Source organism: Dromiciops gliroides, chromosome 2 (assembly GCF_019393635.1).
Source record: "Dromiciops gliroides isolate mDroGli1 chromosome 2, mDroGli1.pri, whole genome shotgun sequence".
NCBI lineage: Eukaryota > Metazoa > Chordata > Mammalia > Microbiotheria > Microbiotheriidae > Dromiciops > Dromiciops gliroides.
Genome location: NC_057862.1, coordinates 656265934 through 656291925, shown reverse-complemented (window position 1 = coordinate 656291925; position 25992 = coordinate 656265934). Strand labels below are relative to the sequence as shown.

Genomic DNA, 25992 nt, shown 5'->3' with positions numbered 1-25992 from the left:
TTTCTCTGTTCTCATATGGGTTCCAGTATCCTAAGGCAGCTAGTGGATAGAGCACTGGCCCTGAAATTGGGAGGATCCGAGCCCAAATCTCACCTTTGTGTGGGATGGAATTAGGGTCAAATTGATCGTGAGTCGTCCCAAAAGAATTATAAGACTCAGTGACTCAGTTTCCCAAGTTTTATTGCAATACTGTGGGTGATCACAGGGAGAGAACCAGAAAAATGGAAATGTATCTCTTGAACAAGGAAAGAAAAAAGTTATATTTATAGTATGGATAAATTGATTATCAGTCTCATTATAATAATCTCCACTTTAGGGAGGTACAGGGGAGGGCTTATCCTAATTTGGAGTTCCTGGGGTCCTAAGCTAACCCCCAAGGTGGGTACATTTTTCTGTGGAGGTGGGCTTTTGGGGTTTACACGTCATAAGGTGAACCTAAGGACACATTTGGTCTTTTCTGCACATTTTCATAAAGACATGCTTAGACTTGTGAGAGCCAGCTATGTAACTCCAATTGCCTTAAACATCTGGGGCCATCTCCAGTCATCCTGATGTATATCTTTTTTTTTTTTTTGTGAGACAATGGGGGTTAAGTGACTTGCCCAGGGTCACACAGCTAGTAAGTGTCAATCATCTGAGGCCAGATTTGAACTCAGGTACTCCTGACTCCAGGGCCGGTGCTCTATCCACTGCGCCACCTAGTTGCTGCTGTCCTGATGTATATCTTGCCACTGGATCCAGATGGCTCTGGAGGAAAGTAAGGCTGGTGAACTCCCTAACTTAAATCCAATTCAGGGGAAGTCATGACATCACCTGCATGTCATGGTCCTCTTTGAGAAAGAAGGACAGGGGCAGCTAGGTGGCACAGTGAATAAATCATCGGCCCTGGATTCCAGAGGACCTGAGTTCAAATCCAGCCTCAGACACTTGACACTAGCTGTGTGACTCTGGGCAAGTCACTTAACCCTCAATGCCCCACAAAAAACCAAACAAAAATACCAAAAACAAATAACTACAATAAAAATTGAAAACATACAAAGAGAAGGAAGGACAAACAACAATGATACGACAGCTACAAGGACAGGCATCCTACCTCTCCAGGTGCCATTGGGGGAATCAAATAAGGAAAACTCTTTGAAAAGTTAAGCAAATGCAAGGATGCCCATCCATGGAGAAGCAGTGTCCTGTCTTTGGAGTAAGGGGAGAGGGCACCATTACATTTTACCTTCAGCACAACATTCTATCATGAACTAGTCTACTACCTTTGGGATATGGGGAGAGGACAATTAGAGGAGGAACCTTTCAATCCAAAGCCAAACTTCCCTTCTAGGGAGGGGGCAGGTCATTCTATCAAATCCCTTCAGCCTGGGGGAACAACACCCTCCCTTTAATGGCCTAAGAGCCCAGAAGATTCTACTGGAGCCCATATCTCTGGGACAAAGAAAATCCCTCAAAACAAACTCATTTCTCTGGGTCACACCTTCCCTATCTCCTTGACTTTGAACTCCTAGAGGTCATGACTTCCACAGCCTAGAGCCTTATTCTCATTCCTCTCAAATCTCCCCTCCCAAAGTCCCACCCTAAAGCCACCCACCCCTTCCATTTTGCTCTCTAGAATGCCTCTAGTAGGAAACAAACCTGCTTTCATCTCAGGTCTTTTCTATTCCCACTCCTGGCTCTCACAGAAACATGGCTACCTCCTGTTGCCCTTTCCACTACTGGGGGGCCCTTTTACTCATTGTGACTCTTACCCCTTCCCACTCCTCTCTACTTACTAGTTGAGGTGGGGTAGTAAAATACTCCCTGCTCCACTGCCATTTCCAGATTCTTCCTCTACCATTTAAGACATTCTCCTCCTCTGGTGTTTATTCTTTTTTTTTTTTTTTTTAGTGAGGCAATTGGGGTTAAGTGACTTGCCCAGGGTCACCCAGCTAGTAAGTGTTAAGTGTCTGAGGCCGGATTTGAACTCAGGTACTCCTGACTCCGGGCCCAGTGCTCTATCCACTACACCACCTAGCTGCCCCTCTCTGGTGTTTATTCAATCTGTAATGGTAGGAAATGGGGTACGGGTTTGGTGGGAGTTGGGGTTCTTGGGAATTCCTCTTTAAAGAAGTACACCCTCTTGCACACAAAACTTAGAATAAGGTGATAGTTTATTTAGGAGCAAGGGAAGGGAAGGGTGAGGGGAGGGAAACCATGAAAGAAATCCTTGGACTTTTTCATGGGGAGATTGGCATAAAGCACATGGCTCAGAGGTACCAAATCTCCTCGAACAGGAGACTGGAAGGTACTTTTATAGAGGACTGATGGGGGTGGACCATCTGCCCGTGAAAAGTTCCTTTAGTGAGAGAGGACCATCCCCCACTGGTGGTAGCAGATGGAATTGGGTGAGGGGTTGCTACAGATCCCTCTTCAGAACACAAAGGCCGCAGCCACACCCAAATTTATCTCCCCAGGGTAAGGGAGACCAGAATGAAGGGTAGGAATCCCAAACTAGCTCAGTCCGATTTGGTTCAGCTTATCTCTCTAGGCGTTATCTGTCCTCTGGTTTAGTTTCTCTAGGAGAAGCTTCCTTGATGTGCCCCAGAGAACTTCTGGGGTGCTCTGCACCCCATGACAAATCCAAGTTGTTTTTCCATTTCAAATTGTGGTAGCTGTTGTCTATCAGCTTCTCCCATCTAGACACTAGTCTTGCCCCACCAAGCCTGAGCTTTGGATCACTCACTCCCACCATCAGCTGCTTTGGCTCTTGGCCAGGTGTGGCTGAATGAAGCTGGAGAAAATCAGGAACCTGTTAAACACACTTCCAATTTTTTTTTTTTGGTGGGGCAATTGGGGTTAAAATAGATTTTATGTCCTTAAAAGAATAAAAGGATAGATAAAAAGGTGTCTCCCCGTACTTCCTTCACTCCTAGGTAAGGGCTGATGCTGGGGGCTCAAAGTCTGGAATGACTGATCTGAGGCAGAAAGAACATCAGAAGGGAGAGCAGAAAGGCACCTGGATGCTGGCCATGGATCTCCTCCTGCCTGAGTGACCTCAAACAGGTCACTCCCCTCTGAGTCTGTTTTCTCCTTGATACAGTGAGAGTTCAGAGAGATGCTCCCTAAGGAATGCCCCTTCCAGCTCTGAGGAACTGTGTTCTCTATGGCTGGTCTCAATTCCATCCATTTCAGAAACCTTGGCTATGTGTAAGGGAACTGATATAGGAATTGCAGACTTGCTGCTAGGATTTGCAAGCCCTAGGATTTGCAGCTTCTCTTCTCCACCTTTACTAGCACATTGAGTACCAGGCAACTCTTTCCATTCACCACAGACAGAAGGATTTAACAAGTAAAAACCTGCAGACTCTTTTTTTTATTAAATTCTCCCATTTCATCTGTACAGAAAAAAATGCACATTATGTTCAGAATCTCAGTAACATCTCAAAATTACACAGCATGAACATGTAAAAACAAGGAACGGCCAGAATTTTATACACAGAAAACAATTTACAAAAGAGTCTTATTTTTATTTCTTTTTTTCCCCTCTTTTTTCTTCGTTCCTTTTTCTTTTTTTTTTTTCTTAAAAAAAAAAAAGGCCTAAGTCACACCCAGCATTTGCTGTCGTTTTTTTCAATCGATTTGAGACACTGCCCTTGGAGAGGCTGACAACAGTGGTAATAGTGCTAACCACCTTCAGTCTGGTCCTCCCATTTTATCCTGCCCTGTCCATCTGCTGTTCCACCCAGTGCGCCCCATCTGACATGGAGACCCTATTCAGAGATCCTGGCCCATCTGACTGGGGAAGTACCACCCTAACTCCTGAGGTCACCACATATCTCTACTACCAAGACCCCATACCCCCCAACACATGGGGGGGGGGCTCTTTCTCTCTCTTTGGTAGTCTGTGCATGGGATGAGGAAGAGAATGGAGTCATAGATTACTACAGAATGCATTAACTTGTAGCTCTGGGCAGCTCTAGTCCTCAATAGCCTTGTGCTCCAGCTGAGAGGCTGCCCCCAGAGCCAAGGGGACATGGGGACAAGACACAGGAACCTGGATGTACCAGCCTGGGTCTATGGCTACCCAACCTGTGAAGGAACAGGAGTTGGGAGAAAGAAGTGGGGTGAGGAGGACCAAGAAGGAAGAGGACTGGAAAGTTGGCCAAAAACGGTAAGGAAGAGCCAGTGCCAGATACAGTAACATCCCATGGAAAATGGGGAGAATGGGTACAACCACACTGAAACCCCACCCAAACTGTAATGCAATAGAATGCCACATTTTATACAACTAAATAGGATTCAAATAGGGACATACAACTAGGGCATTTTGACTTCTTTGTTCTTACTTATATACCCAGAATTTGAAAAAACAAAAAACCAAAAAAGCAAAAGTATTCACAGTTCAAGAAGCCACAATCCTCTTTCTGTTCTATGAATTGAGTGTGGGAATTCTAGTCCCTCTCACCAGCTGTATGAGGGGCTGGTAGAACACTTCTCTATTAAGGCTAGAGACAGCTGATAGGCTGATCTCCTATGTTCCCTGACCCAGAGGTCAGCGGCTAAGGTCTGCAAAGTGAAAGAATTCTGCCTTGTGAAGAGGGTGGCAGCAGGCTGAATTAGGAGTTGGCACATAGGGGAGGGATGGGTTGGTTGTGATTTATTCAGAAGGTATTCCTCATTTCCTCAGACAACACTCATTCTACCCTTCTCCCGCCCCTATTCCATACTCTGGATTTAATGGAACCTGCATCTCTGATTCAGAATCCTAGTGGAAATTTTCTGAAGGGGATAGGGCGGTAGCAGGAGAAATCCAGGGTGACAAGTGTTTCAAAGGCCACACTGATGCAATGACTTGGTTCTGACCCAACTGACAATAAATACAGTGGTTAATTTAGAAACTGGAGGGGCAACTATAAAACTAAGGGATTAGGGGCAGGTAGGTGGCGCAGTGGATAAAGCACTGGCCCTGGATTCAGGAGGACCTGAGTTCAAATCCGGCCTCAGACACTTGACACTTACTAGCTGTGTGACCCTAGGCAAGTCACTTAACCCCCATTGCTCCGCAAAAAAAACCCAAAACAAAACTAAGGGATTAATATTCACTTTCTAACTTTAAAGGAAAATTGTAAATTTTTGTCAATACTTTTGTAAAGTTTTGTCAGGCTGATGACCCAGCCTAGATGTGCTCTCCTAGGAGGAAATGAAAGGAAAACAAGTGTCTATCAAGCTTTCTCTTTGCATTCCCTTCCCAACTCTTTCCTGGAGGATTAAGTGATAAATTAAAGCCTCTGGAAGTAAACTCAATTCAAAAGTGTTTATTGATTAACAAGTAACTTGAAATAAATGCTGCCCTGTAAGCCGATGGCAATTCCCTGGACTTAAGTCTCCTAAGAATTTTCAGACTTCTATTTGGGGGCCTCCACATGTGCTGAAAGGGTCAGGGAAGTGGGAGTGAGGTGGGCAGCTAGGAGGCATCTTTGAGTTACAGGAGATGAGAGTGCCTTCTCTACAGTGGTCCTTGAAATTCTCAGATGTTCCAAAGTCTTAGCTTTTGAAGACACAGGTATTTCCCATAGCTGGATTCCTACCCCCCCCTCCCCCCCACCAATAGAGGCTTCTATCCTGAAAATATCTGGCTCTAATACATACCGGCCCTGGTTCTATCAAAAATCATAACATGGTACTTCTTTCCAAAAGACTCTTCTTATTTCAGAGGATAGGGCACTCTAGAATCTGCTTTCCCCTAAGGCCCCCATACATGTAACTGGCCTCTTACTACGGGCCCAGTATAGATCCAGTTTGGTTCTGTTCCAGACAGAATACCTACGTTTCTGGTCTTTGGCATGTCCAACATGGGAGATGGATATCCAAGTTCCCTTTGGAGAGCTGTTGGAATGAGATGCCAACTGTAAACCAATGGGTGTCTGATAACTTGGGAACTAGTTGTTGAATCACTTCTCAGTAAGGGCCTGCAATACTTTCTTTCGGATGGCCGGATGATATCATTTTAACAAGCCCTGGAGTCAGTCACTTGGTTTGGAACTTCAAGCTGTCACTGTTGGCAAGAAACTTTTCCCTCTGAGTGGATTAGTGCTAGACATCAGGTAAGTAGGCCTGCAAATAGGAAGTAAAGGGACTCTTCCTTTGTTGAGTGACAACTATGTCAATAGGGTCAGTTACCAAGGTGCTCAAGAGAGCTTGTCTCTGGTATTTGTCATCACATCACAGTCTGTCAGGTGGCTGGAATGGTGCTGGATGAGGGCTTGGAAAATGGAATAGCACTTGCTAGCACAATACAACTAGAACTTACAACTGAGGCCTCAGTCTGTGACTAATATTGCCCCTCTCAAAATAGAGGGCAATGGTCATGAAACTGTTTTCCATAAGCAATGAAAAGTGGGGTTCTGATGGACTAGTTTAATTATTTCAAAAGATTCTAAGTTTCAAGAACCAAATTTCCTTTCTAACTCTGCTAATAGGTAGAGAACTAACACAGTTCACTATTTTGAAGGGTTAAAAAAAAACCAAACTTAAGCTATCTAGGGTATCCCAAAAGTCTTGCTGTTGTTGTTAAGTCATTTTTCAGCCATGTCCTACATTTTCGTGATCCCATTTGGGGTTTTCTTGGCAAAGATTCTGGAGTGGTTTGTTATTCCCTTCTCCAGCCCGTTTTACAGATGAAGAAACTGAGGAAAGCAGGGTTAACAGAGTGAGACAGCTAACCAGTATAGGAAGCCAAATTTGAACTCAGATCTTCCCAACTCCAGGTCCAGCCCTCTATCCACTGCGCCACCTAGTGGCCGCAAAGTCTTAGTGTAATCTTAAATTGTTAAAAGCTTAAAACTGCAACGAGACTTTTGGAACACCATGTTTAGGGCTATCAGAATCCTTCCCTTATTAAACACAAGAAGTTAACAATGTCATATAGGAGAAAAAGTTAACAAGTTGAGAAATCATTCCCTCGATGGTAGAAACCGATCTTGTTCTGAAGACCTGTATCGGATACCATTAAGAATGGTACATTGGAGTCTTACTCTGTTCTATTTAGATGGCAATCCATACAGTTCCTTGCCTTAGGGGGGGTCGGGAGAAAGGTGAATGTGCTCAATCCACTTTTAATTGCTGCTTTTTGTTTAAAGCATGCGTGCATGCATGCATGCATGCGTGTGCACCCCCCCTCCCAGTTAACTGATTTCCAATGAAATCTCTCCCCATCATTGGAAGCCCCTCATAGCAAAAACCTCAATTCACTCATGGCTGAAGAGGGGGGTCAGAGGGAGAAGAGAATGTGTACCCTTTAGCTTTCAAGTCTCATGAATTTGGAGGTACTGTCTCTGTAGGAAAAAACCTCAAGTCAACTATGTAAGTAGGCCTAAGAAAATCATCTAAACAAGAGCGAGGGTGATGGGCAGGGTCACCAGCTTCCCTTTCTGTGCAAAGGACAACCAATTCCCTTGGTACCTCACACAGCCCTCGGCAAGAGGGAAGTACAGCTGGCTTTTGGGACCTGTTCTGCCTTTCAGAATCCCCCCATAATCTTCTGCCTCCACCACCGTGGTCTGGAATCCCAGGCCCAAGGGAGGCATTCCTACTCTGCCAATGTTCAGGAGAAAAGCTCACAAGGGAGCCCATTTACTCTCCAACCTGTGGTATATGGGAGGTGGGAACAGTTAGCTTTACCTAATGTCTCTCTCCATACCTACTCCAGCACTCTGGAAGGGTAGCAAGAGAAACCGCAGTATTCATATACATGTCAGTCTGTACACAAAAGGTAACCGAGGTCAGCTGGCCCACAATCATCTAAGCTCCCACTCTTGTAATTATGTTATGCAGACACAGGTAACTCTTGGTAAGGCAAGGGAAAAAAAACCCGGAAAAGGTGCAGGAATGGAAATTCATTCTGAATCAGCCTCAGCCTGTGTAGACAGCTTTAGGCACATCATTTATAATACTCCAGCACACAGCATGTGGGCACATCTAACAGGTTAATAAAATATATATCTATTATCTATCTATCTATCTATTTCCTACTGTACACGCTGCCCTCTTGTGCAACCACTGTGACTTTAAACCCCACACTCAACCTAAGGTTTTCCAGGACTGGACCACCATTCATCTCCCAATCCTTTTCACAATTGGGGGAAAATAAGAGAGCCAAAATAAGGGTCCTGCTTTAGCAGAGTCCCTTTTCTGCTCAGAAGCAGTCCTGAAAACACCGTATTCACCCAGGGCCTTCTAGGGCTGGTGTGCACGGCAAAGATGGAGAAGACTCTCCCATTTTGGATGTGTAATCTTCACCTCGCCCAAGTGTGGATCACTTTTTCTTGGGCATCACTGGAGTGAGTGTCCTCTGGAAGGGACTCTACTCCTAGAAGGTTTGAGAATGCTTTAGTTGCTGGATTACAAGAGACACACTGAGACTTCCAATGGATCTTTGCAAACTTGAGTTTTGCTAGCCTATAATTAAATATTAAAAAAACAACAAATGATCCAACCTCCCTCTCTCCCTCCCCCAGCCAGATCGAAGAGGGAGCTTCTAATTCTGGTCAGAGTCTTTAGGTGAAGCGGAGGGCGTCCAGAGTCAGCTTGAATCTTAGCTGGCGAATGAGCTTGCTGGGCTCTGACTACTGGGGATTTGGGGCACGGGCTTTCAGTGCAGCTCTGTGGTTGGACTGGCTTCAGGAAAGCTTAGTCTCCCCAATTCGGTCTCCACTGGCCCATGTTTTCCTTTACGTGTGGTGCTCTTAAGAAGTCCTTCGGGCCCTGGGACCTTGGCCAGTAGTGGCTCTGTGAGGACGGAAGCTGGAAGGCATTGATGTTTCAGCAGAAATAAGTGGGGAATCCTGTCACTGGCATCCACTATCCTGATTAAATGCTGAAGACACTTATGAGAAGATGAGTAAGACATCCGAAAAGCAAGTTATGTTAGGTGACATGATTCCTCTCTAAAGCCCTACCTTGGTTTTCACCCAGTCACAGAATAGAAATGTATCCAGGTAGGAACCCCACTACCCAAATCAAGCTGGGAGGTTTTATATATATAGAGATATAGATATATTTTTTCTCTCTTTAAAAATTTTTTTTACTTAAAAATGGTTTGAGCTGCAGGTCAGGTCAGTCTGCTTCTGGGAGTGCTGATAGGTCCATTGGCATGAGAAACTTATCTACAGGCAGGTCAACAAAAGTCTAACAAAGGGGGTACAAACACGGGCCAGCTGCTGAGGTTGCACACAGACTCTTTCAGAGAGCGATGAGGATGCCGTGGACGAAATCCAAGATGGGGCAATGGAGTGGACGACTGCTGCTGTTCTACTCAGGGTGCTTGCTTCTCCTCTCAGAAGAGTGGGGCGGATGGGGAGGCTCTACAAGAGGACTGTACAAACTGGGCACTGGGCAGGTGATTGCTCTGGTGGCCAATCCGGGCTCTACCTGTCCTTGAGCTCCCGCGTCACCCGCTTGGTGATTCGTCCACACATCAGGCCAATCAGGAACAGTATACAGATGCCCACTGTGATCACTGACAAAATGTAGTTCTTGGAAGGTGATGTCATCACTTGCATAGCAAGATCAGAGAAGCCTTCAGCTGGGGCCACCTAAAAGGAAGGGGGAACAGAGTGACCTGTGGTCAGGAGCTGTCTGAAACCCACGCACCTGCAGCATCTGTTGGCTCTAGCCACTCTTCATCCTCCATGCGCCTGACTGCTCTCTAGGACAACCACAATGTAAAGACCATGCAGAATCAGGACAAAACGAGAAGCTATTCAGGCACACACATTAACCCACTCTTTTTAGGCAGGATTAATCAAACAGAAGTCTCGTGTTTGACGGACAGTTAGACTAGGGGACAGACGTCTCCAACACCAGGGGACTCATAGCACAGGGAAGGTAGAAGTCACCTGTTTCTAACACCGACAAGTGTTCACACAAAGATTAAATGGCCCATCCCCAAGAATGATGAAGAGAAGGTAGAGGTTGGACTAGATGATTACGATGAATGTTAAAAATGATGGTAATAGCTTACATTCCTTCACACTAGGTACTGTGCTAAGTGCTTCACAATTCTTATTTCATTTGATCCTCACAACACTCCTGGGAGGGAGGGGCTATTATTATTCCCATTTGATAGATGAAGGAAACTAAGGCAAACAGAGGTGAAGTGACTTGCTCAGGGTCACAGAGCTAGTAAGTGTCTGAGGCTGGATTTGAACGCAGGTCGTTCTGATTCTAGGCCTGGCCCTCTATCTGCTGTATCACTGAGCCGCCCCAAATGGCCTTTTGGGCCATCATGACCTCTGAGATCCTGTGTAAAGCTATGACTTCTTCCATCTTCGATGTACCGTTTGTTCTCCATTGATCCAGACTAAAGGGCTCTAACATTCTCTAACATTCTCTAACATAAACTGATGAAAACCTAACAAAAAACCACTGTGGAGGGGAGGTGGGGCTTATTACGTCTCCCACGGGCCTGCTGCCTGATTTCTCTTTGGCTGCAGGGCCGACTTAAGCCCCATCTTTCATCTAGCTGACCGATTTCTTAGCGTGTAGAAGGCAGCTTGCAGGCTTGGCTTTTGTGGCTGCAGCCCTTATTGTACGCACCGTCCTAACAGGAAGGGAGAAGGTGCTTTTAGGCGCTAGTAGCCCTTTTTTGGGTTTGTTTTCTGATTGGCTTTTAAAAAGCAGCTTACTACAGCACATCACAAAACCAGCCCTGCCTGCTCCTCCCAAATTGAAACATGGCAGCTCTAGGCCTCCTGCATAACGGCAGTAGGAAGAGGAGGCAGGCAGTGGCTCTCAAGAAAAAGCAGAGCTCCCGGAGAGGGGGAAAACCCCCAAGAAGCTACCCCGGCTTCAGGCCTTCACCTTGGCTGCGTAGCTCCACATCTCAATCCGGTCGTTGAGGCGCTTTTTGCACTCCGGCTGCAATCTCACTCGTTTATCTTCCAAGGCCTCCATTAAGCACGACATCTCTGTAGGAGGAAAGGAGGTCCCAAAAGGGCCTAAGTAGAGGACGGCCGGGAAGAAGGCCACTTATCCAGCCACGGATCACCATAAAACCCCAAACCACCAAGAAAACGAGCTTCCTGTAGCGCCTGAGGAAGCTAACCCAAGGTGCCACATACTTAGGGACGAGCTCTACCCTCTGCAAAGGTCCTTGTTTTGGGGAGACTTTGCGGCTCAGAATTTCCCGCCTTCCCACACGCTTTCCTTTGTTGCTCTTCCTAGACAGAGTTCTCGGGGTGGTTTTTCTATTTCTAGTTCATCTATGCCAGGTCATTCTGGGCAGGGGCAGGATATGTCTCGGCTTTGAGCCCGCCTCCCAGCAGCCCCTGATCCAGCAACACCCATGTTTTTCCAGAGTACTTAATGTACAGGAAAATTTGCGTAAGCCATGCTCTCCCCAACACCCCCAGCTGCGAGAGTGAGAATAACAATGTCTGACATCCCGGTTCTTCCTCCACCACGATCACAGCATGATGTAAGAGTGGGTAAATCAGGAACGTAAAGGCCAATGACTTACGCCGCCCTCGCCCAGGGGGGATGGCTGCACAGTGATGTTTGATGTCCAAGGCACAGGCTGTATGGAGAACTGGGTCCACAAATATGTCTGCTTTGCTTTCTTTGAGCATGTTTAATACTTCCTGGAGAAGAAAGATGATGGCAAAGAAAGGACATAAAAAACCAAGCAGATCAGGCCAATATTTACACTCAAACAAGGCATCAAATATTAAGTCCCATGGACCAATGGAATACAAACTGCTTTGGGCTTGATGGAATCAGAGACTAGGAAAAACAGGCATATTTTAATGTATAATCAATGGCTACAGGTAGTGTGTAGAAATTCACCTCAATGGGGTGGGGGGAAGATAGAACGATGATGCTAATAAAACAGACTGAAAACACATGAACACACTCATGTAGCATAAGGGTGGATGCCCCCTGAACCAAGATACAAGGGATGAAGATGCCCAGGATGGAACAAGCAAGTGCTGGAAGGGGGAGAGGGGCAGCTGGGAAGGTGGTGCCTCACTTTTTTTTTTTTTTTGGTGAGGCAATTGGGGTTAAGTGACTTGCCATGGTCACACAGCTAATAAGTGTCAAGTGTCTGAGGCCAGACCTGAACTCAGGTCCTTTTGAATCCAGGGCTGGTGCTCTATCTACTGCACCACCTAGCTGCCCCTTTTATTTTATTATTTTATTTTATTTATTTAATTTTCCCCCTCACTCTTTTTTATTTTATTTTAATTTTTTTGGTGAGGCAATTGGGGTTAAGTGACTTGCCCAGGGTCACACAGCTAGTAAGTGGTAAGTGTCTGAAGCTGGATTTGAACTCAGGTCCTCCTGAATCCAGGGCCAGTGCTCTATCCACAGCGCCACCTAGCTGCCCCCCCTTTTTTAACAGTATGTCTATGTTTGGGGCCTGACAAAGAGGACAAAGAGGCATAAGCCACTGTTACTTACCTTTTTACACACTTCTGTTTTGATTTTAAGCAGGTTCACTTTTAGACACTCTTCTACCTGCCCCGTCTGCTCCTGGGCTGCTGCTTCTTCTGCACAGAGGCTGGAGATCTATTTAATGGACACACACACAGAGGCAGCACATCTTGTTAAAGTGTAAAAGAAGGAACCCTTAACAACAGCAGGCGCACACAAGGACTTTGTCCTCGTGCTGTACCACTCTCTGTTGCCGGGGAGAACTTTGCTCATATCACCCAGTTAGCCATCCCCAGCCTGTGAATCATTGGGAGCAGTAGCATCTCCAGTTACATTGGCCAAGAGCTCCCTTCTTCAAGAATCCTGGCAAGTGAGTGGCAAAGAATTCCTCCTCTCCCCCTGCCTCAGAGGCTCAGCTTTGCCTCACTTGCTGGGCCTGGCACGCAGAAGAAAAAAGCAAACTGAGATATCTTTACACTGTAAATACCCAGATGTGAGCCAGAGTGATCCAAGATTTATCAAGCACAAGGTTATTGACTTGATCCTCAAAGAAAATTCTCTTCAGAGGAAAAGATAGGATACAGGTGGATTAAGAACTGATAACTGAAGGTACACTGCTAGAAGCTGAGGGTCACAAGCATCACCCCCTATTCTGGGAGCTTCAGGCAAAGGGATTTCTACAGCACAGGCCACAATGAAGAGTTTTAATCTATGCTTCTCTGAAAAGGACACCTTTAATTATGATCCCTTTGAAAGGACATGGTTGATACAGGGTGTTACAGAAACAAATACTTACTAAAAAAAAAAAGATCAAATTTTATATCAGCTCATTTGATCTTCCTAAACCAAGGAATGGAGAGGGAGAGGTCTGATTCTCCCAGCAGGGCCCAAGAATTGGTAAAAAGAGGAGGGATTCTTCTGACACCAAATCCACTAGTGTCTTTTTTTTTTTGTGGGGCAATGAGGGTTAAGTGACTTGCCCAGGGTCACAAAGCTAGTAAGTGTCAAGTGTCTGAGGCCGGACTTGAACTCAGGTCTTCCTGAATCCAGGGCCGGTGCTTTATCCACTGTGCCACCTAGCTGCCCCCCACTAGTGTCTTTTTAACCAGACAGCAGCCACCTCTTTGCAAAGTAAGATGAGGATGGCTCTAGAAGACTGCCTATGAATACTTGTGGTAAGGGATGTAAACTGGGGGAAAGAGGGATAGAAGGAACACCTCTTGCCCATCAGAAGTGACCAGGATTAGCTCTGGTCACAACAGGCTTCACGATAGGCTGTCCTACCTCATCTGAGCAATGCATCTGCAGCTGAGGGTCGAGCCTGTAATCCAAAGCAGACTCCTGGATTATGACTCCGATCTGGTCCTCACAGTCTGGAGAAAGGCGCTGCACGTGGGAGAGCAAGGAGAATAATGCATCAAGCCCACTAATTCTGGCCCACGTGTTCAGACACAATCTGAGACCATCTTTCAGAAGCATAAGGAGTAACTAATGTTAAGCAGTGGATTAAGCCCAAGCCCTGTGCAGGCACCCTAACCCAGCGGTGGGATTGCTCCCTTTTCCCAGCTTTACCTGATCTGCATATTTCAGTTTGAGGCAGGAAATGACCTGGCCTTCCAACTCGGAGTCATCCTTGGCCTTATTGATGATATTCTGACAGAATTTAGGAATGTCAGCTTTACAGGCTTTCCTGAGCACAGGGTTTAGCCGGTAATCTGGGATGACAAAGGGAAGAGAAAGGGGACCGAGACACTTAACCTGGGTTCATACATACCTATCTTTTATTGTGTTTCTATCAACACCTTAAAATATTTTATTTTTATTTTCAGTTCCCCTTTCTTACCAATTGAGAAGGCAAGAAATAGAATAACCATTATCCATACAGAGTCATGAAAAGCACATTACTGCATTAGCCATGGGCAAGAACTAAAATTTAAAAAGCAAGAAAAATAAAGGAAGGAGAAACATAAGCCTCAATCTGCACTGTGGGTCTATCAGTTCTCCATGTGAAGGTGGACAGCATTTTACATTAGGAGTCCTTTGGAGTTGTGGTAGAGCTATTGACACCTTCTTAGAAGCAGACATTTATTGATGTGCCTTCTCCCCCCAACACTGAACCCTGGAAACGGAAAAAGAATTAAGCAGAACTAAGTGACCTCCTGCATCATGAGCCCTGCTCTCCTACCTCTCATGAAGGAGAGAAGCAAAGTGTGACTCCAGGACCAAGGTGCATTCCCAGATTTTGGAGACCAAAGGAAGCCTGGGGTCCCCAAGGTCTTCCAACACCCTTGAGCTGCTTCCCCTTCTCAATGCTATGTAGCTAAGAGGAGCAAGAGACTCACAATGTTTCTTTATGTTGAAGCTGCTTTACAGTCTCAAGTCAAAACTAATCACTTGATAACTTGATCTTCCACAAAATCACCAAAAACTGAGCACAGGTGGTGAGAGGGAGGTCTTTGAGCCTTTCCATCCTGTTTCAAAGGGTGATTCTTCCACTACTGCTGTCCACGCTATCAAAGGTCTGGTAATTATTATTATTATTTTTTTTTTTTTAGTGAGGCAATTGGGGTTAAGTGACTTGCCCAGGGTCACAGAGCTAGTAAGTATTAAGTGTCTGAGGCCGGATTTGAACTCAGGTCCTCCTGACTCCAGGGCCGGTGCTCTATCCACTGCGCCACCTAGCTGCCCCAGGGTCTGGTAATTATTACCATCACTTCTGGGTCCTGGTGTCTAACCAAAACCCCAACTTTGACAACAACAATCCCTCCTCTTCTTGCTCTGGAGATATGGAGAACACTCTCACCCTCTCCTTCGACATGGCTGATGCCCACCCCCAGGATCTGACTCTCCTGACAGCCTAACCCTGATTCCTTTCCATCCCTTGATAGATGGGGTCTCTCTGACCTTTTCCAGCCTGCATCATATCAAAGGAGAGAAAGCCTCCCAAGGCTGGTTCATTATTCCCTCTGCAGATGTCCACTGAAGCCATCAACACAGTGCAGAGGAGCTGAATGAAGAGGGCTTCGTTACCTGTGCTCTGGGTAATCTGGCGCTTGGTGATCATTTGTTTACATTTGGGGTCCATCAGTTCACTGTTTTTATTTTGTTTCAAACACTGCAACATGTTCTTTGAATCTGCGTCTGGACAGAATCTCTGCAAAGAAAGAAGTCCTGTGAGCAGCTCCAAGCACAGCCTTGCCTCTGGCTCCAGCAGCACCAGCCCAGCACACAGAGCCAGGCCATCTAGCTCCCCCCCCCCCCCCCCCGAGCTTGGAGAGGGGCCGTGAGGCCAACCAAAGGCAGCTGAAACCTCCTTTTCCTCATCTGTAAAACGAAGTTAATAAAACACGCACTACACAAAACACAGACAGGGCTGCTGGAGAGAAAAGCACTTCTGTGTCAACGTTTAAGTGTTACAGAATGTGAGCAATCACTACTTCCTAGTTACCTTTGAGCTTTACTAGATGTTCCACTGGCTATTTCTGTGCTGAAGGGCTCAAGAGAGAGGAGGCTGTAGCCATGGCTTCATGCCAGCTCACCCACAGAAGAGGAGCCCTGACTTGTTCTCTGTGTCCTGAGCACAAAGACGCAGCTCTCCCTTTGTTCTCTCCTCTAGTTACCACTAAGCAGTTAACTTATTTCAGCCTTGCTAGTGTTGGGTTCAAATCTCTGCTCCCAATGACCTTCTAATAATACAAAGCCTGCATTTTATCTTGCAGGGTGGCCCACTTACAAGCTTATATGCCCACTGCTGTATGAACACAATTTAAAAAATTCAATTTTATTTTATCTTCAGGTTCAAATTCTCTCCTTTCCACCTTCCCACAGAGAAAGCAAGAACAAAACCCTTTGAAAATGTGTATTGTCAAGCAAAATAAATCCCTGACTTGGTGGTGTCTGACAAAATAAAATGCATACTCCTCCTCCCCTCCCCCCCCCGCCTCAATCTACCTCCTGAGCCCATTTATTGCTCTCATGAAGTAGGCAGCATGTTTTATATCATGGGTCTTCTGAAACTGTGACTGGTCTTTTTTTATCCCAAAGTATTTTATGGTTGGCTGTTACTGTATAAACTGTGTGCCCAGTTCTACTCACTTCACTCTGGATCAGTTCATACAAGTCTTCCCAGGGTTTTCTGAAACCATCCCCTTCCTTATTTCTTTTTTTTTCTTGTGAGGCAATTGAGGTTAAGTGATTTGCCCAGGGTCACATAGCTAGTAAGTGTCAAGTGTCTGAGGCCGAATTTGAACTCAAGTACTCCTGAGTCCAGGGCTGGTGCTTTACCACTGCGCCACCTAGCTGCACCCCCTTCCTTATTTCTTAAAGCACAATAGTATTTCATCACATTCACATAGTAAAGCCTTTACAGCCACTCCTCAAATGATGCGTATCCCAGTTCTTTGCTACCACAGAAGAGTTGTTATAAATGCTTTTGTACACAGTGGACATTTCCCTTTTGGAGGCATAGACCCAGAAGTGGCATTGCTAGGTCAAAGACATGCAAGGCTTAAGAGGATTTGGGGCATCATTCCAAGGCGTTTTGCAGAGTGGCTGGACCAGTCCATAGCTCTACCTATGGTGCATTAATATACCCGGGGTGTTGTTTTTTTACAGCCACTCTAGCACTTGTCATTATCCGTTTCTGTTAACTGCCAATCTAACATGTGTGAGGTGATACCTTAGAGTTGTTTTCAATGTTCATTTTTCTAATTATCTGTGAGTTAGGGCATTTTTTTCACATGGCTCTGATCTGACTTATGGAAGGGCCACATGGCACTCAGACCTCCATATGATAAATGCTTTTTTTGGAGGAAAAAAAAAACTGGTAGGTGATAGATATGGTGAGCACCAAATGATACCCATAAAGAAACAAACAGATTGTATTCGAACAGACAGGGAAAGACTTGCTACTGATGTAGGCTGAGTCAGCTGACTGTACAGTCATATCACTGACTCATCAGTATTTAAGATTAGATTTAGTTTAAAAAAAGGTAGAGAGGGGAAGAGAAGGCAGGCAAGAATAAAAATGAGAAAATGATATAATGTACAACTGAAAGAAAATCCTGAATTATTTAAATAACTGAAAATTTAAAATGGACAACAGAAAGCCCCATAGCCAGAAAATATTTGATTTACTTGCCAAATAAAGCGGTGGCTGTAAAAAGCAATGTTGGGTTAAGCTATAAATGTATATGCAAAGTCTTACATAGAAGGTTGATGGGCATTTTTTGGGGGGTATGGTGGAGCAATGAGGGTTAAGTGACTTGCCCAGGGTCACACAGCTAGTAAGTGTCAAGTGTCTGAGGCTGGATTTGAATTCAGGTCCTCCTGAATTCAGGGCTGGTGCTTTATCCACTGAGCCACCTAGCTGCTCACATACTATTAGATTCAAACTGTCATTTCCACCCACTTCCTAGTGACTTTAAAATTAAACATAACTTCCTTGGGTCCTAGAATACTGCTGGCCAAACACTGGTGTTTGATGGCCTTCTGAAAGCCCAAGCCTTAATGACACGGTTTTATGACCTGTGGAAGGACCTGAGATGTTGTTCACAGGGTCTTATAGCCTTTGCAAAGTCTCTGCTGAGGTGGACTGCAGCTGATGGCCTTTGATTGATGATTTGTAGCTAATGACCTATGAAAAGCCTGCTGACATAGTGATTATGATGGATAGGCATTGCTCTTAGCCAATAATAAAATTTCCCTGCTTCTAGAATTGACTGATCATTGTACTGTTTCATTCTATTTTTGGTACTCCCTCAATGGCTATAAAAGCAATTTTTCCTCAAGCAAAGGGGTCCCTGACCATGAGGAAGGTCTTGGACCCAATTAATTAGGAGCCACTGGACTCCCTAATAAATTGGTCATGCTCAGATCTCTGTATCAGTGACTTTTGTTAGAGATTGGAATTTTCTGGCCTACATGGGCAGTAGGCAACGAGCCGGCAGAAAGAAAGAAATTAAAGATAAGAGTGGATTTGACAGGGGGAGGAGCAGCTAGGTGGCACAGTGGATAAAGCACCAGCCCTGGATTCAGGAGGACATGAGTTCAAATCTGGCCTCAGACACCTGACACTTACTAGCTGCGTGACCCTGGGCAAATCACTTAACCCTCATTGCCCCCACAAAACAAAAAACAAAAACAAACAAAAAAGACGGGGAGTAATTTGCTGGAGAAGCTGGGATGGGCATGGGATGGAGAAGATGGGATTGGCAAGGAGAGGGACTACCATCTTCATTTAAAACCACTGTGAAGGAGGTAGTGGAGGAATAGTTTTGAATGATGTAAGATGGGGAGGAGTGGAGGGGAAGCTCTAGGAGAATGATCTTTTTTTTTTTTTTTTTTGGCAAAATTCAACAACGACAACAATAATCAAATAGCATTTTATATTGTTGTTTGTCCTTCATTCTGGAAGAGGATCATGACATCGAGGTGATGTCATGATTTACAGCAAATAGGATTTAAGTGAGGGAGGGCTGTGCAAGGTCACCAACCTCATTCTCTCCTCCAGAGCCATCTGGGTCCAAGTGGCAAGATATACGTTAGGACTGGAGACGGTCCTGGATGTTTAAGGCAATTGGGGTTAAGTGACTTGCCCAGGGTCACACAGCTAGTAAGTGTCTGAGGTGAAATTTGAACTCAGGTCCTCCTGACTTCAGGGCCAGTGCTCTATCAACTGAGTCACCTAGCTGCCCCTAGCATTTGATATAGTCATATGGTCTGCAAAGGACTGCCTGTGTGATCTCGTATGGATGAGAGGGCAGGAGGAAGGGTGTGATGCCCAGATGGAGGAGACGAGATTTGGAAGACCTTCTGTGGACAGTGAGACAGAGAATCAAGAAAGGAGGAACAGAATGTTTCCCTTCCTGAAATGAGGGCCTGGTCAATCCCCCCAGTCCCACAGTCTGTGAATAGGAATGAAGGAGATGGATAGTGTGAGCACTCATGGGGTGGCCGTGACAAGGCACCATCGGCAATAGACCAGGGGGACAAGGGAATCAAGGGTGTAAGATAGTGTATAGTTATGCTGGTTCACCAAGGGGCTGAAATAAGGAAGGGAGGAAAGTGTGAAAATTATGGTGAATCTACCACATATACTATAGGATCTTGGAGTCATCCCCAGATAAAATCAAGGGCATCTTTGATGAGTGTGAGAATTGGAATGGCACCCCCTGCTGGACAGATATTGCAGGGAAGCTCCGCCATGAGGAGAAAGCATGTGATAAAGACACCATATGACTCCAGAACTTACAGCTACAGAATCACCTGTTAGTTGTGTCAATTAGCTTGGAGCTGTGTGTGTGAATGGCCCTGTTTCTTGTTTTGCAGGAGGCTTCAGGAAGAAGCCCCTGAGGAGGGGTCTCTTTTGGCTTGGAGACTTTGGCTTGGGAGCAGGGGAAGCATATTAGGGAGAGAGCAGGCAGATCTATTTTTTTATCCAAGTGTTTCTCTTTACTAACCCCTAATGTATTTAATAAGTACTTAAAAGTCTAAAATCATGCTAAAGCTTCTAATTTAAGGTGACCACTCATTAGACTTTAGACAGCATAGCTAAGATTTTAGCCCCTTACAGAGGCTATCTGTAGTAAATGAGCATGATTTCATCAGTTATAGCTTACGCTACAGTGAAAGACACAGAGGATTTGATATTCTCTTGGGCTTACTGCATGTTGATCACAAGTTATTCCTCAGCACACTATTTTTTTTGGGGGGGGGTGGGGGGGGTGAGGCAATTGGGGTTAAGTGACTTGCCCAGGGTCACACAGCTAGTAATAAGTGTTAAATGTCTGAAGCTGGATTTGAACTCAGGTCCTCCTGACTCCAGGGTTGGTGCTCTATCCACTGCGCCACCTAGCTGCCCCTAGCACTATTTTTATTTCAAGAATCCTCAGGAGGCTTTAACAATAGAGATAACCCTGTTCAGTGACCCTCTGATGACAAACATCAGTTGTGGCCTAACACAGAAAGATGGGTGCTTGTCAAAGGCATCTGTCACTGAAAAAAGGAGATCTGCTGCTGAGTCTACAGCTTCCCTGTGGCTGTGGGAAGGGCCTCTAGCTACCCTGTTTGCAGATGGCTCTGGGCTGGTTCCATCCAGCTCCAGAACACCACAGAGATCTGTAATCATTCAAAGGAGTCTGACTTAAACATTTACAAAAGTAAGACCAAGTGGATAAAAGGTCTCCTGGCCAGACTTCAATGGGCTTTGAGCAGACACCTGACAGAGCCCGTGCATCAGTGTGTATACCTGAGACAGGTAACAGACCAGGGAAGAGTGCTGGGCAGAGAGCTGACTGGGGTGAAGAGCATGTGCTAGGCTGCTTTGGGGAGGGTGCATCCATCTTTTCAGTACCAGACTTCCGTCAGCGTGTCTGGCAGCAAGACAAAGAGTGCAACATGCCTAAGAAGTAAGAACAAGCATCAAACAGAGGACAAGGGAGAGGAACGTGGTGAGGGTACAAAAGCTGCAACATACAGCCAATGAGAAAGTCCAAGAAAGAGCAGGACTGAAAGACAGCACAGAGGAACTGTAGAGCAGAAAGAGAAAACAGCCGGGCCACGTGGCAAGAACGAGAACTGACAGGTGGGCAGCCAGGACCTCTCACAGCTACCTTGGAATATCAGGAAATACTCAAGAGACGCCTTCAGGATGTTGGCCGGTGCTGCTAATGCTTCGAGACCACAGACAAGAGTCTCATGTTGGGGGGGGGACACGGGACACAGATGGGCTGCAGTTTGCACCAGCACTGGGGAAGAAGTGGGCCCTGGGTGGTAGCTAAGAGGCTGAACCTGCCGGGAAGCCTCTGATGTGGCTGCTGGGACAGGCGGTCTCACCTTGATCATTTGTTTACACACTCTCATGAGCGTGTAGTCCAACTCTGGGTCCATCATCTCTGTCTCTTGCAGCTTAAAGACCTTCTGGTGGCACCGAGGATTGAGCTGCTTTTTATTCTCTTTGAGGCACTCAATAATCTAGGAGAGAGACAAAGCCGGTCTGATGACAGATCCCAAGAAAGGGTAATGACAGCTGTGAAATGCCTATGTGCCCCTCTGTTTCTAGGCTAGTTTTGATATGGCAGACATGAAGGGAACTCTCCTGTGACCTAATTCAATCACAGGCAATGGTCTAAGCACAAGTGAGCCTGGGATTCAGTGATCACTACAGAATGATATAACCCAAGATAAGCTGAGGCGAGCTTCAATTTGGCATCTGACTTGCAAACTGACTACACACAGTGAGAAGAATCAAACGTCGACTCAAGCGCCCATGTGATTTTCCTTGCTTCTCTCCCCATTCCCTGGAAGAGTGCCCATAAGGGAATGTTCCTTGGGGAACGAGTCCAGAGCCCTTTCTGGGCCTTGCTGCCCGGGCTCTCCATGACGATTTACCTGGGCATTGCCAAAGGGTACGGTTTGACAGTAGTTCTTGATGTCACTTTTGCAGGCCTCGTATAACTCTGGCTCCAGGCGGATATCCTCTGTCTGTACCAAAAAGGGAATCAAGAAAGAGAAGCCATGAAACAGAGCTCAGAGCTGAGAAGTCAGGCACATCCTACACTTATCTGTGATGGGCTCTTATCTAGGACCCATAATTTCTTTTTTTTTGCAGGGCAATGAGGGTTAAGTGACTTGCCCAGGGTCATACATCTAGTGAGTGTCAAGTGTCTGAGGCTAGATTTGAACTCAGGTCCTCCGGAATCCAGGGCCAGTGCTCTATCCATTGCACCACCTAGCTGCCCCCTAGGACCCATAATTTTTAGCCACAAAAGCCAAAGGAAGGTGAATCAGGAGAGAAGAGCACCAAGGTAAGATGTGAGCGAGCAGCTCATGTGGCTACCACGCACAAGCTGTGCAGCCTTACAGAAGTCACTTCACTTCATGGTTTCTCAGGGTCCTTGACTGTGAAATGGGCCTTTGCCTTGCAGGGTTTAGATGCATTCTAGCTGAACATCTCGGACATTGTTCTTGGGGAAATGCATGATTCACACAATATGTCTGTCACAACACTGAAGGACAGCAAAACTGGATGATGTGAACCCTTGGATTTTTTGACCTTTAGGAGTCAGATTAGAAACAGGAGCAAGTTATGTCTCTGGCTACAGAGTTCCAACGTGGTTACAGTAGTCTGAGTAAATTAGCACAAGCCTTAAGGAAGGGTGCCTGTGGGTTGTACTGAAAGGGAACCTAAGAAATGCAGGAAAAGGCACTTCCAGGCCACCTCAGGCATTACCATTTCCAGCTCCTCAACACGTAGCTGCCTGCGGCATTTCAGGGACACCCTCTGCTCCTTGGCGTCCTGCAGCGTGTCATTGCGCACGGTCGTGCTCAGGCAGATCACCACGTCCACTCTGCCAACCAAAGGAGAGAGGCAGAGCCCAGCCTGATCAGCAAAGGGAGCAGCTTGTGGCTAGCGCCTCGACTGTCTTTGCTTCAAGCTTTTCCACTCCCCCCCACTGACAACCTTCATAGCCGTTCAGGCTTCTCCAAGCAGTAATTGTTTGATTCCAGGGGTCATAGGCCCAGTACAGAAGAAGAGCCCGGCATCCACAAATTTATTTTGTTAAAAACAGGTATGTCTGGGATGCCACAGCATTTAAATCTGCTTCTCATCTTTGGGTTACTACAAACCAATTCCTAGGAAACAGGGGAACCTGATGCCCTTGAGCAGTTTTCTAACACATTAGCAAAGAAAGGGTTCGGTTCTTGTATGAGGAATGGGGCATCCCCAGCAGCAGCAGCACAAGGACATGGGGATCCACAACAGCAAAGGGGATCACTGCCTTCATGAAGTCCTAATCCTTAAATCAATACAGTGTTTGTTTCTGCACCAGATAGCTCATTAAAGGGCTTTACTGCTTTCTTCAAGTAATGACATAATGGAAGAGGAGTGGGAGGGATCTAGTTCATCTTGTTCCCCAGCCTGTCCACACTCCAACCAACAAGTTTGCCTGTGCTATGCACCACACATCCTATCTTACAAACTTTCAATGCAAGGGCACCAGCTCCCCACACTTATCCACCTAGAGACTACATCTGCTGTAAACAGGCTGCTCCCAGGCCTGTGGCAAACCTGTAGCAGGAGAGCCATGGCTATGTTACCAAAGTTAAGGAGGCAGAGAGAGTTGAGAGCCAAAGGCCTAGCATCCAGGACAGCCCAAATTAATTCCTATCATGTTTAAAGGAAAGGTCCAAAGCAAATCTTCTGAGCCCTGTTACTAAAGAGGTGGTGGTGGTGGGGGGGGTAGGAATTAAATGTCGCTGCTTTAGTACCCAGTGGCTCGATGAGGCTTACACTTTCTACAGAACCAGGACAGGGCTAGGCACTTAGAAGCTACATACTTTTTTTTGATATTGGGGCAAAGTTTTAAGACATCTTCCTTGCAGGCCATCTTAAATTTATAGGAGAATCGGAAGTCCTTCATCTGGACCTAAAATGTTAAGAGGCAGAAAATAAACAAGGTCACACAGTAAGCTTCAGTCATCAGAGTGGCTATCATTTAATCAACATCATTTCACACAAACCAAGACTTTTATTCTTTTAAGTTTTAAGGAGTCATTTTTCTGGGGAATAAAAACCCTTGTTGAACCGATGGGAATGTCCACATTTTGTCCCCAGCTGCCACCAACAGCTTTTCACTCGTAAATTCTGGGCAGAATGCTAAAACCCAGCAGGAATTAGAGAGCAGCTACTCAGGGGAGTGACTCAGAAATGAGAGGCAAGAAGGTTGGTGTGTAAAGATCCATCTGGACCACCCCACAGAGCCTCAAGACAAAAAGGGTTTTATTCCTCCTAACAGTGGAAAGAACAGAAGCTCTGCAGAGTAGAGCTGCCTCACCTTTTGTCTTTGGAGTCTTGGCTCCCAGCACACAGCAGACACTTTTCATAAATGCTTATTAACTGAAGGCTCCACCCACCCACCCACCCACGCATGCACCAGCCTCAGGACAGAGATGGGAATGTCCACACCAGGAAAGCTGATCACTCCTTAAATACTAATCCTTAAATCAATAGCTGTGGGGTTATTTCCCCCCAGTACAAGATAGGAAATACACATATCAATACTAAAATAGAATAAAGACTGGAAACATTAGCTTTGTTCCTGCAAATCTGCTCTGGTTTTATGTACCAGCAGCAGGTAATTGGTGACCAAACCATAGGAATAGCTGCACTATGGTCCTACATTAGACACACTCACCAGCTGGAAGTGGGTGACACCAATCGCACACTTCTCATTCATTTCCTTCTGGTGTTTGTTTTGGATCAGACACTCCATCAGATCTCCAGAGTCAATCTGATTATCTGCCATGTCCTGAAGAAAGGCAAAGCTCATTGACGTTCCACTTGGAAAAAAATCACTTTGGCTCAAACAAGAATAAGGGTCTAGTTTTTTGGGGGTTTTTTTGGTGAGGCAATTAGGGTTAAGTGACTTGCCCAGGGTCACACAGCTAGTAAGTGTCAAGTACCTGAGGCTGGATTTGAATTCAGGTCCTCCTAAATCCAGGGCCGGTGCTCTATCCACTGCGCCACCTAGCTGCCCCAGGGTCTAGTTTTGTAAACCAAATTACTAGCAGTCCAAAAATAGTTGAAAAGAGGTCATCAGTGGAATGCAATTTACCTACAAGAGGTTTCTTATAAAGTACGAATGTGCATGTAACTGCTCCTGCTCTTGACACCAGCATCTGGTTTTTGGGATGTCTAAATAACTTTGCTGATTTTAACCCACCTCCTAATCCATGTTGGATTTGGGTATGTTTCAGTTGTGATTCACACACACTCAATAATAAAGTAAAGGACTCTCAGTGTTGAATTGCCTGGCAAAGAGATCAAGAGAAATGTAGGTGCCAACAATCTCACACATCTATTAGAATCAACAGCCACACATCTAGCCACCTATAAGATAATGACTCAAGTTTTCCCCATGACATGGGCACCTCTGAAGATTTACTCTTTCTTTCTAATTAGCTCTTGGTGATTTGGTCTGAAATCATGAGTTATGAAGAGCTGCTTTTCTTTTTGAGAGTAACAGGTGTGGGGAGAGGGGGTGCTGCCTATTATATATATGTTGTCAAATTTAAGCCTTTATTCCTCAGAAGTCACTTACGTGGCAGAAGTTCTGAATGATGGGCTCACAGGCTCTCATCAGCAAAGCCTCGATCTGGATGTCCTGCAGGAGACAAGGTGACGGCTTCAGCTTAGAAACAGCTAAGGAAGGTGAGGTTTGCTTCACTGTTAAAGGTCAAGGGTGAACTGTCTGAGTTTCAACCTCTGCTTGCAAATTAATCTGGAAGACTTCGCCTATTGACACGAGAAGTTAGGATGTTCTCCACCCCTTTCTAAAACTGTGAGATGTCAGCCAAAACCTCCAAGTCAAGGGTCTTCTATCAGCTCCCCACACGTATAAGGATAAACTACGGTCTTACCTAATACAAGACAAGGCAGATGTTAGAGAGGTGCGGGGAGGGAAGGATGCAAAACTCATGTTCCTGGAGATAAAACACTTTTCTACAGGACCTTAACTTCTCTGCCTGAACACAACTGCAGGCAAGGAAAGAAAAGGGAAAGAGGGACTGAGAAGC

General features: G+C 45.7%; 1 protein-coding gene across 2 annotated transcripts in view; it reads right to left on the bottom strand.

The window, feature by feature from the left end:
- Positions 1-3392: 3392 nt before the first annotated feature.
- GLG1 (golgi glycoprotein 1) overlaps positions 3393-25992 on the bottom strand; it is a 149962-nt gene continuing 127362 nt past the window's right edge. For both annotated transcript variants that reach the window (XM_043988573.1, XM_043988574.1), the window contains 13 exons: positions 25518-25580; positions 24612-24725; positions 23755-23843; positions 22646-22763; positions 21805-21897; positions 21250-21387; positions 15445-15568; positions 13987-14129; positions 13699-13800; positions 12442-12549; positions 11501-11621; positions 10843-10949; positions 3393-9575 (listed from right to left, as the gene is read on the bottom strand). In XM_043988573.1, coding sequence (XP_043844508.1) covers positions 9408-9575; positions 10843-10949; positions 11501-11621; positions 12442-12549; positions 13699-13800; positions 13987-14129; positions 15445-15568; positions 21250-21387; positions 21805-21897; positions 22646-22763; positions 23755-23843; positions 24612-24725; positions 25518-25580 — 1488 coding nt within the window. In that variant the 3' untranslated portion in view covers positions 3393-9407. The remainder of the gene's footprint in view (positions 9576-10842; positions 10950-11500; positions 11622-12441; positions 12550-13698; positions 13801-13986; positions 14130-15444; positions 15569-21249; positions 21388-21804; positions 21898-22645; positions 22764-23754; positions 23844-24611; positions 24726-25517; positions 25581-25992) is intronic.